The sequence below is a fragment of the Thunnus albacares genome, chromosome 18 (assembly GCF_914725855.1).
Source record: "Thunnus albacares chromosome 18, fThuAlb1.1, whole genome shotgun sequence".
Taxonomy (NCBI): domain Eukaryota; kingdom Metazoa; phylum Chordata; class Actinopteri; order Scombriformes; family Scombridae; genus Thunnus; species Thunnus albacares.
This window is the reverse complement of record NC_058123.1, coordinates 25,839,697-25,859,508: the sequence shown is the minus strand read 5'-3', so window position 1 is coordinate 25,859,508 and position 19,812 is coordinate 25,839,697. Positions and strand designations below refer to the sequence as shown.

The following is a 19,812-nucleotide window of genomic DNA, read 5'->3' as shown; positions in this document are numbered from 1 at the left end:
TTCCCCTGCAATTTAAAATCTATAACCTCTCTGTATGGAGAGAGATTAACATCATTCTTCTATGTGTAACTACACATCAGTTCATTCACCTACAGGCTTTTTGGCAAATATAATGAGATTGTTCAGGTTTCTGAAGTTGTATCATTACATTGCATCAAGCTAGTAACAGACAGAAACACCGTCATGTTTAACTTGTCTGATACATGTAACACACAGCTCCTGCTGTACGATCACTGGTGTTGTGTACAGATACAGACTTGACAAACAGGACTGTGCTGATGTGATTAAGAATGATCAGAGCTGATGTTGTACTTACTTTATGTGTCTACATGGCAGGTAAAGGAAAAGGCTTTATTCAGTGTAATTTTAGACTCCTGCGTCTTTTCACCAACCAGCTATAAGGTAAACAGTAACATTGAGTTTTTCAGATCTATTTTGATCTTGCAATGTTTCAAAATGACCTCCCAACAGAAAATGTCTGAATCTAGTTTTAGAAAAACTTAATGGAGTTAATCTTTGGTAACATTAACTGAGTGTCAACACTTGTGGTTTCACAGATAAGGCGTTAGAATGCTTCAAATTAATTGCTTGTTAGATCATGAAACCGCATTGAAAACTCATTACTGCCACACCTTTCCAATGTCAGAATTAAGGGCGCTGCATCCAACATTTTTGTAACTTACCCAAAACTGGCAATCTGACAACTACGCCCACTTCACAAAGTGATCGGCCAGGTGTGCAGATGTGAGAAAGTAAGCAGGTTATGAACTCTTATTTTTGTCATTTTTTACACTAGTACTCCTGCCATTTTTCATGTGCAACATCATAAATGCCTCCGAGGAGAGAGTGTCCTGACGTGTGCATCATTAGCCTTATTTGAGCGATTATTGCATCTCGCCCTCAAAGGAACACTCTGAACACCTATAAATACTTTTGCTGTCAGATGTGGTTGGACAACACTTTGTACAAACAAGTTTGTTTGAAAGCCTTAAAGGCTTACCTCTGCCTTCACACTAAAATGCATTTATTGTGCAGCACATTGAGTGAATGGCGTAGTATCAGCAGTAGCTTCATGCGTCAAGCATTAGCGTTATCTCACTACAGCAAATGAATGGAAAAATGTCTAACTTTATTTGTCATGTCTGGTTGATATCGGATCTGCTTTGTAGGGTCATTATTGGCGCTGATACCAGTCTGCTGTATCCTTATTTATCATCATCATCATCATTAACTGTCTGTGATTCTATGACAAACACCATAAATCACCATGACCATAAAACTGTAAAAGTGTAGTCAAAAGTTAGACAATGTTTGAAGTCCACTTTCAATATAAGCATAAAATGAAAGTTCCTGGTGAATTTTCAGATTTCGTTGCCTCTTGTGCTGTGTTGACAGTAAATCTTCAGATGGTAGTAGGTGGCTGCTGCCTCACCCTGTTCGCTCCTACTCTCTGTACTCCTGCCATGACGAGTAGTTTGGCAGAACAACACTTCAACTGGTCTCACTTCTGTCAGACAAGACAAGCTAAAACACATTTCAGGATTCAAGGTGTGCCAGCAGACACACACCCACCCACCCGCACGCAAACAAACACACACACTATTCTGATGATTTTCCAGAAAATCTTCAAATTTCTCAGCAACATTGGTGCTCATCGCCAAGACTGACAGCCTCCAGTCACAGCTTGGATCAAGGGCTTAATCTGACAAGATTTATATTTTTTATTAAACTGTTACATGTCTCCTGTTCCCCTGCCCAACATGATATCCAGTTCTCTCTTCCACTTGGCTTACGAGAAGAAGACGTCATTCTGCTTTCATTTTACTGGGGTTTTCCTCAGCTTTAAGGGAGGCTTATGTGGTAATGACAGCGCCAACACTGGTTCGGGTTTTGTGCAGGAAAGAGGATTGAACTAAGACTCTGCAACATTTAGGAACGGAGATAAGGCTATTCTTTTTTTTTTGAGTGAACCTTAAAAGCAGCAGCAATCAAGCAGCTTCTACACCATTCACTTCTGGAACAGTTTTTCTAAACTTTGCTTCAGTTGAGTTTCTTTGTAAAGGTGATAATGATGCCTTTTCAACTCTTCTGACAACAGAACTGTGCTTCTACAAGTGAGAACATAGTGAGCTTTACAAGTGAGAACATAATCCCAACCAAGCAGTAACCTCCATGGATAAGTGTTGAAGCTGATGTGGTCTTACTGGGCTTTCGCACCAAACTTTCCTCAAACTAAGTGAGGCAAAGTAGGATGAAGAGCATTAGGTAAAGCATTACAATTCTACAAAGCACTCATATACCAAAGTCTTCATCAGAATGCAAACATTCACAAAACTAAATTTCTGCTCAACCCCAGAAGGATCGGACAATTTATACTGTAGTTACATGACTTCTGTAATTCTAAGATGCACAAAATTAACGTCAAAATAGGCGCCATCATAACAGCCACCTCCTGACAATGCAAAGTGTAGTGCTGCTCAGTGTATTTGGGGATTTAAAGTTCAATTTCATTCATTTTGGAGCCCATATCTCCATAGAAAACTATGACCTTGTTGCCTGGTTACACAACACATAGACATTTGTAGTTGAAAGGCCTTGCAGACTGCTGTTCAATCCAACAAGCTTTATTGACTTCCATTTGATATTACAAAAAGGCTTACAGCTTTGACCTCCAGTCCTCAGCGCCTTTGACTTTGCTTTGACGTTGCTGTTTGCAGCTGTCTGGAGAACATAACTGTGTCCTGTTTTATCCTCCTGTTGTATTACTGCTGTTAGGCTGTTATCTGATCACAGCTCATCAAGAAACAAAACAGCTTGTTGTTTTTAATATTCAAGTGAATTTCAGTGACAGTTAAATGTTTTGACTTGTGACTGTTCCTTGTTTCCTGTCTGAATGGGGAAAAATGTCTTGCTCTAAACACAAAAACAACTTTCAATAATTTGTGTTAATTTTGAAAATGGATGCTCCATTAAGATTTCATTTAGGTTTAAAGACTAGTATGTTTATAGAAAATTAACCTTAAAAGGAGATGGTAGCCGTTGAGTAGAATAAAATGAAGCCAGGATGGATTTTCATACTCACTTAAGACATAGATCTGTCATGTTCAGATAAAATTACAAAAACTGGAATCAGACATGTTTCCTTTTTCATTCTTAAGACTTTTGTTTCTTTAAGCTCTGTGTTATTTGTAATTGAGCTGCCTGAATCTAAACTGGTGATACACATAAATCAACCACTAAACATTCCAACTTTTCTCATTATGGCTGCCATTCCTGTGATGTTTATCTTCCTACTTTCTCAGAAATCCACTTTATAAATACACTTAGTGTTTTTATTGCTGGAAGCACCCAGAGCTACATGGTGGACTGGAATTTCACAATGATTCTCTATCAACACCAAGCATTGGGAAACACCCAATGTTTTTTTCCTTTGTTAAAGAAGAGGCAACTTAAACACAGCATTTCATTGTCGGTTAATCTGCTGATTACTTTCTTCATCAGTCTCTTTATCATTTTGTCTGTAAAATGTCAGAAAATTGTGTAAAATATGCATCACAATTTCTGAGATCCCAAGTTCAAGACATCTTCAAATGATTAAAGAGGTCCAATTTAAGACATAAGCAGAAATCAAGGCAGAAATCCCAGAGACAGATTATGTCAAAACGTCGACAAATAAAACCAAAACTATCTGCATGGAGATACCATAAGGACTACTTGAGTGCACTGACCCTTTAATAAGTAGCATGCAGATAATAGTAATTTGAGTATGAAAGTTAATTTCTGACCTTAGAAACAGTAGTTTGACAGAAAACAAAATATCATCATAAGGAACAGGTGGTTATATATTGGCGGAGTATATATGTAACTGAGCCATCTCCATGACAACCTCATCCACTGATGTAGACTGTGAGATGCAGCTGAAAGCTCAGCAAATACTCACAACCGCAGAGCTTGAACCAGAGACAGTTTATCACTTTAGTAAATGATTATTGGATTGTCAATGTTATGGCATATTATAGACTAATAAATGAATCAACTAGTTATTTCAGCTCTACATGTTGACTTTTCTAAATGTCAATTTTTGTGCTGTCAGCACCACAAACTAAATTCTATTCAACTCCCTTGTATTGGGATGCAGACACAGGAAATCAACAGATAGATTGTGTCAAAACCTGGACAAATACTAATCGAAGTACTTATATTCTCTATAAGAAGTTTAATGAAGTATCTCAAAACAAATCACAACCTAACCTGCTTCATTTCAAAACAATAATACAAACATTATTATCTGCAGCAGAGCATGATGGGCTAAAAGCTCACAGCAGTACAGACCAGTATGGACTGAGCAGCACATGATGGAGGAATAAATGAAGTCTGATTGTGATGGATTTCATGTGTTTTTCAGCGGTATTTTCCCATAGATAGACAGAAACAGAGTCTTTAGTCCAGTTACGCAAGGAGACTTCAGCTTGTTGCCAAGACTAACAGGCAGACTGGCAGTTTGGAAGACACCCAGCTGAACTCCATCAACCCCCTCCTAATCTTGCTCTTCTTCTTCTTCTCTGAACAATCATCCTTTCCTTCTTCATTGTATCTTCAAAATCTTATGACATTGACCATGAAATTGATCAACAAGGTGAGAAAGCTCTGAAGTCTCATTGATTTATTCCAGTAAATCTGACTCTTTTATCCAGAATAAGCTTAATTTCCTTCTACGGAACATCAGAACCACAAACGTCAGAGGTCACAGCGATGTGAGAAGAGATGATGACATTTATAGTCTGGAATTATAGTTCCAAGAAGCATGAAGCAGCTTTGTTGTTTCTTTATTCTCATTATTACTCCCATTTTTATTTTTTCTCTTTCACTTTCTGTTTACAAGATTGTTTCATTTTTGTTTGTTTCTCTTTATTTATTCTGTCATTCTTTGTCTCTTTTTCTTTTTATTGTTGATTTCTGTTTCTCTTTACTTCTGATTTAAAGACACAGCAGAGTTTTCTTCACTTCCTTTCCTAATCAGCAACTGCCTCTATTTGCAATCTTCCTCCTCCTCCTCCTCCTTCTCCTCCTCCTCCTCACCCTGTCAAAACATTTTGGCTTCGTCCTTGCATTCCTCTCATCCTGTTTTCCTCCTTTCCCTTTTTCTCGTTTCAAGATGTTGATCTTCTTTTACCTCCCTCGCTCTCAGCTGTTTATTATTTTCCTAAATATCTTTCAACTCTTTCATACACATTTCATCCTTTTCACTCTTCCCTCACTCTCCCTCCTATATCTTTCATTTCCAATCCTCTTCTTTTTTTCTAAGAGCACAACAACCATTCGAGTTTTGTCCATTTTGAAGTTATAACAAAGCTGTTTATGGCTGCGTCGTTTTATAAAATCAATGAAGGGCTACAGTTAACAGTTATTTTCATGAACAAATCATTTGTTTTTCAAACAAATTAATGAACCCTTTAGTTTGTAAAACAAAATAATCAATTAATAACATTTAAAAAAGTAAACCTCACATTGGAAAAGCTGCAACCACAGATTAATCAGTATTTTTGTTTGACGAATGACTTAAATGTAACCTCTGTTTACACTTAGAAGCATTAGTTTTATTTGTGATTGCAAATATGTTGTACACATAAACATTTTTAACAATCAGTGTGAAGTAGAAGGGGAGTCAGATATGAATATTTATGTTCATTTACATACAGGTGGACCACCTTTGTCCATGACTGAAACACTTTCTGGAGTAGATTTTATGCATCAAAATGAATTCTGTTGGCAGGATGAACACACACACAGCGTATACATCCTGTGTAACCTCGACACAGTGAAAATTCTATATGTGACAGGCTGCAAGTGGTGAGATACATTAATGTAAAAAAAAAAAAAAAGAAGACTAAAATAACACCCACACATTTTTCACCTGCAATTATGGAGTGAAATGTGTTTGTCACATACATTCACGTAATTATGGAGCCCTATTCACGCTTTTCAGTACATAAGCACCTAATCAGAACACACTGACAGCTGGCAGAGAGTGTGTGTGTGTGTGAGAGAGAGAAAGAGAGAGAGAGAGGGATTTGACACATTGTTACCATGTGGCATATGCCTGTTTGTTTGCATGTTCACCTAAATATGTGTGTGTGTGTGTGTGTGTGTGTGTGTGTGTGTATGTGATTCTGAAATTGACAACACCACACACACACACACACACACACACACAATTATGGCCTTTTCACTGTGATGGATGATGTTCCTCGTCGTTCGTCATACACACACATATACACACACACACAGCGGTTTAATTAAGTCGTGTGATTGGTTAAGATGATTTGTGATTGACAGGTGACAAATTTGCTTATTTGCATGAACTTCAAAGTCTTGAAATCTCCTCAAGATTTCTCTCACAACGTTCATTTTTTCTTAACGTCATACTGAAGGATGTTACCAGAAACATCTCTGCAAGACTTGTGAGATAAAGTTAAATTACTGGGAGATTTCCCACGATCCAGCAGGAGTAGGCTTATGGTAAGCAGCCGTTGCCATGGTATTGCATTCCTGCTTAGGTGAATCACATCTTGATTTCAACAGAAATCTTTTATTGGTGGTGTTTTGGTGGCATGGTTATTTTAACATTCAAATCTGTATCATGCAATCATTAACTACAAATAGTTACAATTTAAAAGAAAGAAATATGAGGTTAGACTCAAAGGAGAAGAAACCTGAGTTGATGAATAAATGAATTTGAAAAAAAAGACAGATCCTGAAAAATTAAATCTGAAAGTGTCGGAATTCATTAATGTAGGTAGAAATACCTGACAGGATAAAAGTCTCCTCATGCTTTTATTTTTTTTATTTTTTATTCAAACACTCTGCTTGGTACATTTTCATTCAGCTAATCAATGAGAAAAGACTCACTCAAGAAAAGATTTTACATCAAGTGGTTTTCCTCATTGTTAGTGCTGTAGTTTTTTGAATCTGTATGTGTTTGGAAAACTGATCTAACTGCCCCAAAATGCACTTAAGTAGAAATATAAGGATTTGATATAAGGATTATAATATAAGGATTTTCTTCAAGGGCAGACATTAAATTTGTGCAAATCTTACTTTTATTAAAACTACTATGAAAAATATTTCCCAAGATGCTTCAGGCAACTGGACACAAGACTTACTTGTTGCTTATTGCACAACAAAGTTTCATGGCCGCAGTGAAACTCTGTTTTCATTAAAAGGCAGAGGGAGCTTTGCAGTGCCGTCAGGATCAAATATTATTATATTTGTGACTGAACACATATGTGGAAAAGGACAATATATTGAATATGACTATCTGTGCTTTCAGAACATTTTTAATACTCTTTGAAATATAAAGCTATTAGTATTCTGGACTGACTGCGTGATAATTTCATTTTGTTTAGCAGATTTCAAATCCTTTCATGATCGATTCATCTTATGGATCTACGAATGTATAAACAGGCTTTCATCAAAATCTATTCAAAATAGTTTCTTTGAGAAGTCGCTCTGAAACATGTGTATGTATGTATGTATATGTTTGGTTCACATTCATATAAAAACACATTAATTTGATTATTTTATGTGATGATTTGCATATATTTTCCATATTGTTACATTTATTGATTTTGGAAAATGTCCATATCAATATCACAATAAAAGGTTCCTCATTTATAGTAAAATATCCTGAGTTGTTTTTAAGAAAAAGTGAAGAAAAAAGGAGAAGTAGTGCAGAAATTATAAGAAAAAAAATCAAATAATAAATCTCTTCCTCACTGACTGAGCTGTTGACTGTAAACAGCTCCATGCTCTGATCCTCAGAGAAACTTGTTCATTCCCTGTAATGGACATCTTTTAATTTAATTTACACATACGCTCCAACATTTATTAAATTTTTTGTCATCAGAAATTTGCTTCATCAGTGTAAACATTCTGTTCCCGCAGAACCGAGTGAAAGTAAATCAAAGATCATTGTCCTGTTTTAGATTTACTTCAGTCCTCCTAACAGTCCTCCTAACATACAAACACACACACAGGAGAGTCAGTACGCCTCCTTGAAAACCTCATTAACAGAATGTTAATATATTTCCCAGAGGGCCTTTGTGTTTCTGTGCCGTTGTTTGTGTCGTTTCTACTAATTTGCCTTTCTCTACATGTTGATGTCACTTCTTCAGCTTGTTCATCAAAGGCTTCCCTCAGATGAGCCTCCTCTTCTTCCTCACAAACAAAACACTTCTCTGAGGTCTTATCACCTGCTGTTCTCAGACTTTGGTACAGAGGTTTAGCGCCTCCCAGTGGACAGATAGTCAGTTACACCGTGATGTCTGAATGAAACTTTACTGAGCAAGGGCCTTTGCTTCTGACTGTAGAGTTCATATGAGTTGATATGTAGATGGAGATAAATCAATATGTTTATTATGCTCCCTGTTTGGACTAGTACAACAGTCATTGTTCTGCTGCTACTACAGTTGCCACTAGTACTACTACCACTACTCCTACTCATTACTATAATACTTCTACTGCTGCCTACCATACTAGCTACTTTTTGGACTTGCTATTACTACTACACAGGTGTCAGTAGGGGTGTTACCGCTCTTCTAATACCATCAGAATTGAACGAGTAATACTACAACTATATCTACTACTTCTACTACAACTAACACTTCTGCTAGTCTAACTACTACTCCCCACTGTTTACTGCTACTTCTACTAGCCTGTTCTGCCTACTAGTGTTATTAGTACTAGTACTGCTGCTGCCAGTCTTAATAGAACGAGTACTAGCACTAGCACTACAAATACTGTTACATCTCTGCTACAAGGAAAACTATTATTAGTACTAGGGTGTGTACTACTACAACTAATAGCACAGCCATTACTAATGCTGCTACAACAGCTATAGTAGTACAGTTGGTACTATTACTAATACTTTACACTGCTACAATGACTAATATTAAAAGTAATACTACTGCTACTCTTACTAATACTTCTATACTGTTGCTACAAGTAGTATTACTGGTGGTAATGCAATAATTAGTACCACTAGTAGTGCTACCACTGCTAACACTTCAACTACTACAACTAGCAGTGTCACCAGTACAAACACTATCACTTCTACTGGTAGGCTATTGCGCTGCTGCTGCTAGTACTTCTATCATTACCAATACTGCTACTATACTATACTTAGTATATACTGTTACTACTGCTACTACAGCTGCAACTGTTCCTACTGTTTCTAGTACTACTACACTGCTACATATATTAATAATCATACTATCACCAATGCTACTACTGTAACAAGTAGAACTGCTAGTACAAGTACTGGAAATGCTACTGCTACTACAGTAGTAGCAGTGTAGAACCACCAGCACCACTGCTGTTGCTGATGCTACTGTTACCAGTACTACACTGCTCTTAGTGCTTGTACTGTAGCTGCTAGTGTTACTCCAGCTACAGCTTCTACTGCGATCACTAATACATGATGCTGTGACTCCTGCTGTGTTCACAGTCACAGCAGTCACATGACCTGCTGTACCTGCGTGTGGTTGTGAATATTTGACTGCTGTTGACTTTAAACAGGAAGTATTAATCACTAATTCTACATGAGCTGTTCATCTCAGTGTGTATCTATGACAGCGTCACTGTGTTTGTTCAAGGACAGAACAGTCTCACGATAAAGAGAGTGACAGGAGCTCAGAGGGTAATGTCAGTCAGGAACACTTGATTGTTCAAGTTTCTGGACCTGCAGAGACTGTTGTGAGGGGGAGTGAAAGGGGTGAGGTAACAGGAAGTCGTACCAGATGGTTGATGGTTCAAATCCCAAAACCATGAGTAACAAGCTTTCATCCATGAACAACTCCCGAGAAAGAAAAAAAAAAAGAAAGTATGAAAGCTTGTTCAGTCATTTCAAAATGATGCATGTTTTCTCAAGCAAATCTCTCAGCTGCTAGAAGACAAACAGAGAGCAGAGAAGTCTGTCCTGACCTGTTTGACTGAGCTCAGGAGCTGCTCAGGTTGGTTGTTCAGGGTAAAGACATAAAACAGCAGCACCTGAAGGAGTAAAGGCTTCTACTGTGTGCATTTATAAAATCATACATGTTTGTATTATTTTCTATCAATTGTCGCTCATTGACATCGTCTTTCTTTTTAAGCATGTGCTTCATTTTAGCTTGATTATATGTGTCTGTATATTAATGTGTGTTTTATGAGCCAAAAACAAGTTTTTGAGAGACCTTTTTCATGTTCATGTGGGCATTTAATGTCCTTTTTGTGCATTTAGCTAGTATTTATTTATTTTTAGTAAAATCAATAATATTTACATGTGCAGTTCACAAGTTAGCAGTAAAGTATAAAAAAAGGACAGAAAGTTGACCAAATCACTGAATTTTATAAATTTCTCGGCTGGCTAAATTTTCTCATTTCACAATTTCCTCAATAAATGATCTGAATCACATATAATGAAGCAGATAGTTACAAAGTCCATGACCACTGTAATTAATTTGGACAAAAGAAGAAGTTATTATATATATTATAATTATTTTTAGTGTTATTTAGGTCTTGTTGCCTATTCACATATAAAAGTAAATGATATGAATTCTAATTCAGGCGGGAGTTTAAGTGCATTTTGTAAAGTAAATGTTTTTGTGTGTTGTCAGACTCTTTCGGATTGAAGGCCGCCAGCAGCCGCTGAACACTGAGCTGTTTGATCTTCAGGAGAAGAAGAAACAAACAGAACAAGAGCTGAAGAGGAGCTCCAGTCTTCAGACATCCACGGTAAGAGACCACAGCAGGAAGCTGATATCACTCTAACTGGTCACGGTGGGTTAAAAAAGAAACAAAAACAAAACGTCAGGTCACAAAGGAAGCAGATTTCGACAGTATCTCACTATCTGTTATTCATTGATTGAACATTGAACATTGCTGATAAGAATATTATCAAAAGTCGGTCAAACAAGAGGAAACAACAACAAACTGTTCTCTGAGTGAGAAGTGACACAACCTCAGGGAAGTGTTTTTAAAACTCAAAATAATAAAATAAATGTCCCATGAAGAAGAGAAGCCTATTCATAAAACTGTTGTCTATTATTTTCCCTCTTTCTCCAGTTTCAGTTGTGTGCTTTTCGGGAGCTTCAGGCTTCCATCACCGAGCGTTTGGTCGAATCAGAGAGGCTGGTGTTCCAGGAGGAGGCACTGAGCACGCTCCGTAACCTACTGACCCAAGACCTGCAGAGGTACCAGGAAGAGACGCAGAGACTGACCTGTTTCACACAGAAAATACTCAAACAATCCCACAGGTACTGAACACCACATTCTGACTAGTTGAACTTTGGTTTATTTCATTTACTTTATTCATAAAACATAACAGAGCTGTTTTCTTTTTCTGAGATCAGTCAGTTGTTTAAGACAAAAGCTTTTCCATCTAAAGCTATGACGTATCGAAATATTTCACTTTTTATTTGTCCTCCAGGTCAGACAAAGAGGAAACCTTCACTAACACAGCAAGTGGACGCAGCATGCAGGGAAAAAACGAGACAGAACAAGAAAACAACATGGTACAGTTAAACTTAACATCTAAACTCCCCTCTCAGCATCCAGAACTCTCTTCTGTTTTGTGTCTAACGTCACTTTTCAGAGTTTTCTTCTGCCATCTCATTCTTGGCACAGTAAAATGCATGAAAAACAGGGCTTAACAGTATTTATTGTTTGTTTGTAGAGGCAATTTTGGGCCTTACAGCGGTCTGTAACCAAACCAACAACACATGGTTTGGTTTTTGTGTTGAAAGCTACACCAAAGGATAAACTGAGCTACTGCTGACGCTAAAATAACGCTGCTGTAAATAAAACACTATGTTTACCTTTCATTTTATAGGGTTAGGATTCAGCTAAAACTCGAAACACAAGAGATCTTTTCAAGTTGGGCTCAGTTTGATTTTGACAGTAGCTTTTTCACGGAGGACACAGGCTTGACATTCAGAATTGTTCAAATAATTTGGGGAAAAAGCAGTTGAATTTAAACCGCATTAAGTAGAATTTTTATGTGATTTTGTGGGAACTTCACGAACTACAAATCAAACTCGTCATGGCTCACTAGCAACCCCAACCAAAATCCATAACTAATATTTTAATTGTTGATGAAAAGAATAATTATTAGAGATCTACGTTCCAGTTGAACAATCATGTTTCATAGAATCATGACCAATCTGAGGCTCAGAGAGAGGTTTGAAATCTAAATGTCATGCTGGGGTTCACACTAGATACATCGGCTCATTTAGAGTCGGCTGCTGTACAATAGTTCACTGAGATATCAGCCTGAAGTCGTCCTTCATCAGATTGGACAGACACATGACTCCCTCGGCTGTCAAATTATTAATCTAACAAAATTAGTATCTGAAATCATTTGAAGTAACAAACGGGCTAAGTAGCAGATTCATGCTTAATTTTATAACATAATTGTTTAAACATGGCAAATAGAGTAAAGGCATCATCTAAACCTGTCTGAGTTATAACCCTTTGATACAAAGCGATAAATTATTAAAGTATCTTTAAAATGCCCAAGAGGTAAATCCATCTATCATTTGACAAGTGAACTTTCAGGGCAGGTTTGGACAGAAATAACTGCAACAAAAGCTAATGTTGCTTTTGACATTGACTGAATGTGACGTACCAAAATATTTCTGCTCAACAAAGTGAAGTTCAGCATACAGCACACAAAAAATAACCAACAAAACTAAAATAAAACACGAAAAGAAACCTCTCAGTGCAGTTTTGTTGAGGTAGAACATTGTCCCGTGTGTGTGTGTGTGTGAGGTGTGTGTTTGTGTGCATGTGTGTTTGTGTGTGTCTGGCACTGGTCCAGCTGTTGTCAGTCTTTCTCAGACAGTCGGAGTAGAGGCAGAGGAAACATCTGCCTGCTCATCTGGCTATGCCTGTCACACACACACACACACACACACTTTTAGCATCTTTCCCCTAAAAAAAAAAACTACCCATAATAGACTGACACAGTTGTGACAGGAAATGATGAGGGAAGAAACCTGGTTTGGAGTCTTATTATAACAGGAAACCTGTCAAAGTGTCATCACAGTTTAACTCCAGAAGCTTAAACACAAACAGCAGACAGGCCGGCTGCCAACACGCTGTGTGTCCCGCACAGAAATACAACATGAAGTACAACAAAGAACATAGATGAGGCTCATGGTTTTCAGTTTGTACAGATTTTCACTGAAAAATACCACATTTTTATAGAAGAGTCAAAAGTGAAACTGCATCGTCATTTGGGTGACATTTGAGCAGATTTTGATAGGCGGCAGTTAGAAGTTTGTGGTTTGATTCTTCACATTTGACAGCTGCTTTGGTCACGAGTGATGATGATCACAGTGGATAAATAAGTATCAAAACATGGCTGTTCGAAACATTTTCTCCAAAATATGACTAAATACAACTCTTGTCAAAAATCTGAAACTTTGAGGAGTGGAGTAGTCTTTAAAGTCTAGTTGGAATTGTTCAGAGTATAGAAAGATTAGTGTATGTCGAGCTCACGAAACAAAGTATGTCTTGTCTTGTAAAAGTTTTAATGACACAAAGAATTGTGTCAACATAGAAGGAATCAGAAACCTCCACAGAGTCAGTCATTGTACTTACTTTACTTAGTAACGCTGTTTCAGTAATCAGATCTACGTCAGGTAAGATGGCGCCTGGTTGTTGAAGGTTATTTTTAACTCAACAAGTCTTCATACCTAAAGGACAAAGTAAATGTGTGTCAGTGCTTTCAAAAGATCAATCATATGCGAGTTTTCTGGCCAGTTAATTTTAGGCAACTAAAACTATAAAGAAAAATCACCCTCATAGAGACATGAAACAAATGTTGACTGCTGGCAGGAGACAGGACATAAACAGGCCTCAGCTGTTGAAGTCAGACACTTTGTACATCCGTCTCTAAAGGGCAACAAACACCAATGACATGATGCATTAAAACACCTGCACCTTTGTACCGCTGTGGTAAAAGTCTGGTCAGTTTAGGCACAAAAGGGTTAGCGAAAGGTCGTGGTTTGGTTTTAAAAAAATGACTTGGTTAACATCAGGGGACCTTCGTCATCATGATCACAATAATAACCACTTGGTTATGGTTAGGGAATGATTGTGTTCATAGTTAAACAAACCGATGTTGACTGTTGGGATTAAACTGGAAGCAAACAGCAGCCATCAATGTCAAAAGTCTGGTGTTTTTTTGCCCCATCTGTTACACTACTTCTTCCTTTGCTCCCAACTGAGAGGAGTCATAATTCTTATATGATAGAGGTCTTTGTACCTTGAATGTAAACATATGTTGTTTTTGTATTTTTTTTTCTGCATGACTGATGCTGTCATTGTTGTCGGGAGTACTCTGCTACTATAACTTCACTGTTTCTGTATGTATAGTGCGTGGGATGTGTGCTGCGTGTCAATTGATGCGATGCTCCACGACTCGGCCAATATGTGTTGCAAGACACTTTTTACAGTCAAATAAGAACTTCACACTTCCTCCTGCTTTGCCTCTTAACCTAAATGTGCCTTGTTTTAAGCTAGTCTCCTCAAGGGTACAGTATACAACAAGATACAAACACCCCTTCCTTTATTTTACCATACTGTCAGCTTTTGTAGCACTTGTAATGAGGATTTAAATGGAAATAGGTCAACTCAGTGAAAAACTGGATTTTACAGCTGACAGAATTTGGCTAGTGGCAGTTTTTAACCCTGATTAACCCAAAATAATTTGTTCATGAAGCAAGAGGCAAATGACTTCCTGCTGTTTGCGTTTTGTTCAGGAGAACTCGGTGGACAGGGAGCGTGAGGGGATTCAAACACTCGACATCTTTAACCCGCGGTCTCACACTTCCTCCCGCTAATCTAGACGAGCCACTCTGCCCTAAAAGAGACTTAGTAACCTTTTAGATCAGATTATTTATGGCTAATCTGTCCGAAAATGAGCCAGGATTTGTATAATCACACATCATTTTGATTAGATAGAAATCTAATTGATTTAGATTCGATTTAATTAAAAGGTTTTGTAGATTCAGTGATCCATCCTGGATTTGTGATTTTATGTTGGACTACATTTTGAGCACATACAGCCACAGAGGAAATCTCTAAAATGCAGTGCAGTCTGCTGAATGTGAAGTCAGTATGTCTGTGTTTGTCACCATCAAAATATTTATGTAAACATTTATTAAGCTGAAACATCCACATCATTTTAAAAAGCTAAAAAAAAAAGGTTGAATCCTGAGCCACAGAATGCAGAATTGCATTGTGGGTAAGAATAATAAACCAACAAGTCAGTCCAGAGCTTCTACCAAAAGGTTTAAAAATAAATGTTCTAAAAGAAGTTTATTTTTCTCCCAAAACACAAAGAAATGAAAAAGTGAAAAATGAGGGTCTGGTAGCATTTTGATTCTATTTTACTAAAGTTTTCCACTCCAAACTCCAAATACTGAGTATGTATGTGAGGCTCGACAGGATCTTTTGACTTCTAAAAACTTTCTGTGTCACACGTAGATCAGATTAGATTAGATCAGACAGCTTAATTAATTTATTAATTTATTATTTATTTACAGAGAGAAGCTATAGACATCCAAGGAGCCAGGAAGTTCATATGCACTCGTCATAATCTCTTTATTATGAGTTGAAGTGTGGACTTTGTCTCTAAATTACAGTGTGAGTCTTGTTGGACCAGCTATTGTGGACCTTTGAGCGGCGCAGCTGAATGAGTCCAGGTTCATTAAAACTGCACCCAGAGACAGAAAAACAGTCTGAGTATTTATCAAAAAACACAACTCAAAACCTAAAAAAAAACAACAACTAACAAATAAAAAAAAAGAAGTACATTTAGTTTGATAAAATGTATCCTTTTTCCTTCAGAGGTTGGACACAGGTGTAGTTAGTCATCAGTTGAGAACATCTGGATTGTAAAACAGACAAAACCTCTGCAGCGCTTCATGCTCATGGGGAAATGTTTTGGAAAAATATGTTTTGTAAAGAGCAGCCTGGGATGAGAAGGACTGATGATTTTAGTCTGATAATATTCTGATTTGGTTCTATTGTAGGGTTTTGAAAGGACTCAAAGTTTTAATGTCAGATGCAGGACAAAGCTCTCACGTGCATGAACAACACTTTCAAATAGTCAACACACTATTGTTCTGCATTTCTTGCCAGTTTAATATAGTAATATATACAGCTTTTACAGCTGTCATTAGTCTTTGGATTTGGTTGATCTGATTAATAAGAAAAAGTATTAAATTTAAGAGACATATTCCTTAATGGTTTCACAATCATTACATTAATATTTGACAGAGCATAAATGATACATCTTCAGATTTTATTGACAATTTTTGACAAAAAACTGCTATATAATCACATAGTTTGCTGATCTAACCATCAGGTTACAAGATATATGATACATTTATTTCTTCATATGTTTTTCAATACAGTATTTCACTTTTTTTCATATTATTTAAAGGTTTTCACACTGCAGGCCAAAAATAAGCATTTTGCACTTTTGCTCTGTGCTCTCTGGCTATCCTTTGAGACTAACTACTGCCTCTAAGACAACATATGCAGGGACCCTCATTAAGCTGTTTTTTAATTATCCATATTTAATATATCACTAATAGATTTTTCATATTTGTTAGGCTTACTCAAATGAAATAAACCCAATGATCATATATCTGAGCTCATTTTCATTATTCCCACATTATAAATAAAGAGATTTGTTTGACAGATTTCAGCCTGATTTGTAACAAATATTCCTGTTGAAGGGATAATTGTCGGCTAAGCAAAGTGTAAAAGCGGGCAGGCCTAAAGGCGAGGACAGACCGCCGGTTGGTTGATGAATCTGTTATTTACAGCCATGTAGAGGGGAGGGGTGGGGGGCAACAACAACAACACAGGAACATATTGCCAAGCAGATTGCTTCGGGCCAAACGTAGCTCGACGTTTTGCTCTCTGTGAGAGACGTACGTGTCCAACACAAGACTGCTGCCACTAATTGGTTATTTATTTTATTTTTTATAATGCTGTTGTTCACTCTCTCTCTGCTACAGTGACAGCTTTGCATTGGTGTGGCGTTTAAGTGCATCTGCTTGTTTACATCTGTGTGTCACTTCAGCAACCTGGACAACACAGTTATTATTGCAGTGTTTGATGTGACGGTGATGCATGTGTCTCACATTAATAACTCTTGAGTGTGTGTTTAGATTGTGAGAGGTGTCAGTGTGAGAAGAAAGTGAAGAAAAGTGAAATATGAAGTGAGAAAAGTTGTGAGCTTGAAGTAACACTGAGGGTAAAAGTCATGCTTGTGAGAATGTTTTGAAATACAGTTTGAATTGAAGACAGTGAGAAGTAATCAAACACATACACAGACTACATGTTATTATGGCAGGCGTTTTATCATCTGCTCCTTGCTGTAAAGTATCTTATGAAAACCGTCTCCAAGAGAAACTAGAAAACAATTAAAAGTGAACCAGGGAAAACTAGAAAAATAACCTTTCGATGCAAGAAAACAACCCAAACACACAAGAAAACAACCTACACAAACTAGAAAGCAACTCAAAGAAACTGGAAAATAACCTGAAGAAGCTGGAAAATGGCCTGAAAAAACAATCTAATGCACCTACGTAGCAACCCTAAAGAGCTAAAACACTAGAAGACAGCCAAAAGAAACTAGAAAACTATCCAAAGAAATCAGAAGCTAAAATAATAATTTAAAGAATTTAGAGAAGGAACAAGAAAACAACCTAAGGAAGCTAAAAAACAACCTGAAGAAGCTGGAAAAAACTTGAAGAAGCTAGAAAACAATCTGAAGAAGCTACATATCAACCCTAAAAAGCCTAAACTAAAAGCTAAAAGACAGCCTGAGGAAAATAGAAAACTACCCACAGAAGCAAGAAGGTTAAACAACCCAGAGAAACTAAAGAATAACCTGATGAAGTTAATATAACAATTTAAAGAAGCAAAAAGAAAGACGTTGGAAACAACCACAAAAGCAAGAAAACAATCTAAAGAAGCTAAAGAACAACCAGAAGAAGCTAGAAAATAAATAGAAGGAGCAGGAAAACAATCATGACTAAGATTAGTAGTTTTCTTCTGTCATTAGAAAACATTCATAAAAAAATATTCTTTCTGAAGTGCATTTGAAAGCTGTAAATAATCCTTTTTTTGTGCATTTTCGGTGCAACTGTGAAATGTTTATTTTGCTTAAATTGAGAAAAAGGAGATCATCATCCTCAAAGCTTCTCAGGTGGCCACAAACAACTAAATAATGAAATGTTTGAAGGTTTGTTGACCAAATTTATCGTTTCCAAATTAAAAATCATTATATTCTCTATTGTTTGGTGTGCAGATGGTCATGAGCTGAATCTCTGCGTGATCTCTGAGTAAACCAGCCTGTCTATCAAAGAAATCTATGTAATCTCTCATAAAACCAAACATTTCCACCTTCTATACCAAATGTGATATCTAGAAGATGGAGCCAGAACGGTGCACAGTTAAAGGGGCACCACCAATTTTGCACATCACAGTTGTATAATGTCTTCTGTGACTGGACGAGCTTTTAGAAAGTGAGCCTGATGATCTCATAGTGATGTCATCAAGGTTATCTCAGCTTGGGCTTGGAGACTATAAATTTTTCCAGAGAGGCTGTGTTACATACTGGAGGTGTGGGGTTTGGAAAGGTCTAACAAAAATATGCTATCAAGTTGCACTGTGGGAAATGTAGGATGTAGGGTTTGGAGCTTGAGCCATACTTGGGACTAAAAATCAGAATGTCTTACCCTCTTCTGCCTCAATTTTGAGTCATCCCAACTTTATGGAGGTGCGAAAATCTATGGAAGACCCCTTTAATAGATGTTATAGAAAAATGTAAGGTTTAATTTCAAAAGACTTGTTTTTTTCTCTCTCATTTAGTATTGCTGAAAGGGATCTGTAAATGATTTTAAAAAAATACTTGTCATACTGCACCTAAAAAACAGATATTTGTATCAGTCATAACTGGTTTTGAAATGATAGTCTTTCATACTCAGATCATCATTGCTGTTTGATAATAAATCAGAGCAGCATGTCATCATGTCAGGTAAAAATAGAAAATCCTTTCAAACATCCCCGCTGCTGACCGCCTCCCCTGAACTTTTATCCAAGAGAAAAACCCTGAGCGCTTCTGCACCAAACATCAGTGAGGCATTCATTGTATTTCCCAGGGTGCTTTTCTGTCTTATATCTGGGTCAGATGGTGTACAGCTCTCCACCATATGTCTGTACTGTAGTGAGGCCACGGGGAACGGAGGACCAATGTGTGTATGTGTGTGTTCAGGACTTTGGGGGAATGTGGACCTGGTTTTCCTGAATGAAACTCGGTCTTACCGCCTTTCTGTGTGACTGTTTTGTTTATTTGTTTCTTCATCTCCCAACATGAACACAATTTAAGTTCTTATTCATGAACAGCCTAATTGTGTATGCAATTTCTGAAACAACTAGCTTCAAAATCATGTGGAAACCTTCGTGTTTCATATTTACAAGGCATTTACATCACATCTATATATACTGTACATGAATCATCATTCTGTAGGTAGCACTGAGCACTTTGATCAGCCAAATCTGAATACAAGCTGATGTGAAAGAAATATGGTCTTCAGTGTATAAAAATAAATGTTACTAGGACAAACATTTCTCACATAGTCTGGAAACTTCTGTCTCAGGCTGTAAAATAACAAAATGTTCTGATTTTAGTTGCAACATCAAAATGGATTACAAATTATGATTATTTCAAAAAATATATAATTTATTTAA

General features: G+C 37.0%; 1 protein-coding gene across 5 annotated transcripts in view; it reads left to right on the top strand.

The window, feature by feature from the left end:
• LOC122968505 (cingulin-like) overlaps positions 1 to 19,812 on the top strand; it is a 44,620-nt gene that overhangs the window by 7,727 nt on the left and 17,081 nt on the right. For all 5 annotated transcript variants that reach the window (XM_044333797.1, XM_044333796.1, XM_044333795.1 and 2 more), the window contains exons 4-6: positions 10,653 to 10,770; positions 11,101 to 11,291; positions 11,465 to 11,549. In XM_044333797.1, coding sequence (XP_044189732.1) covers positions 10,653 to 10,770; positions 11,101 to 11,291; positions 11,465 to 11,549 — 394 coding nt within the window. The remainder of the gene's footprint in view (positions 1 to 10,652; positions 10,771 to 11,100; positions 11,292 to 11,464; positions 11,550 to 19,812) is intronic.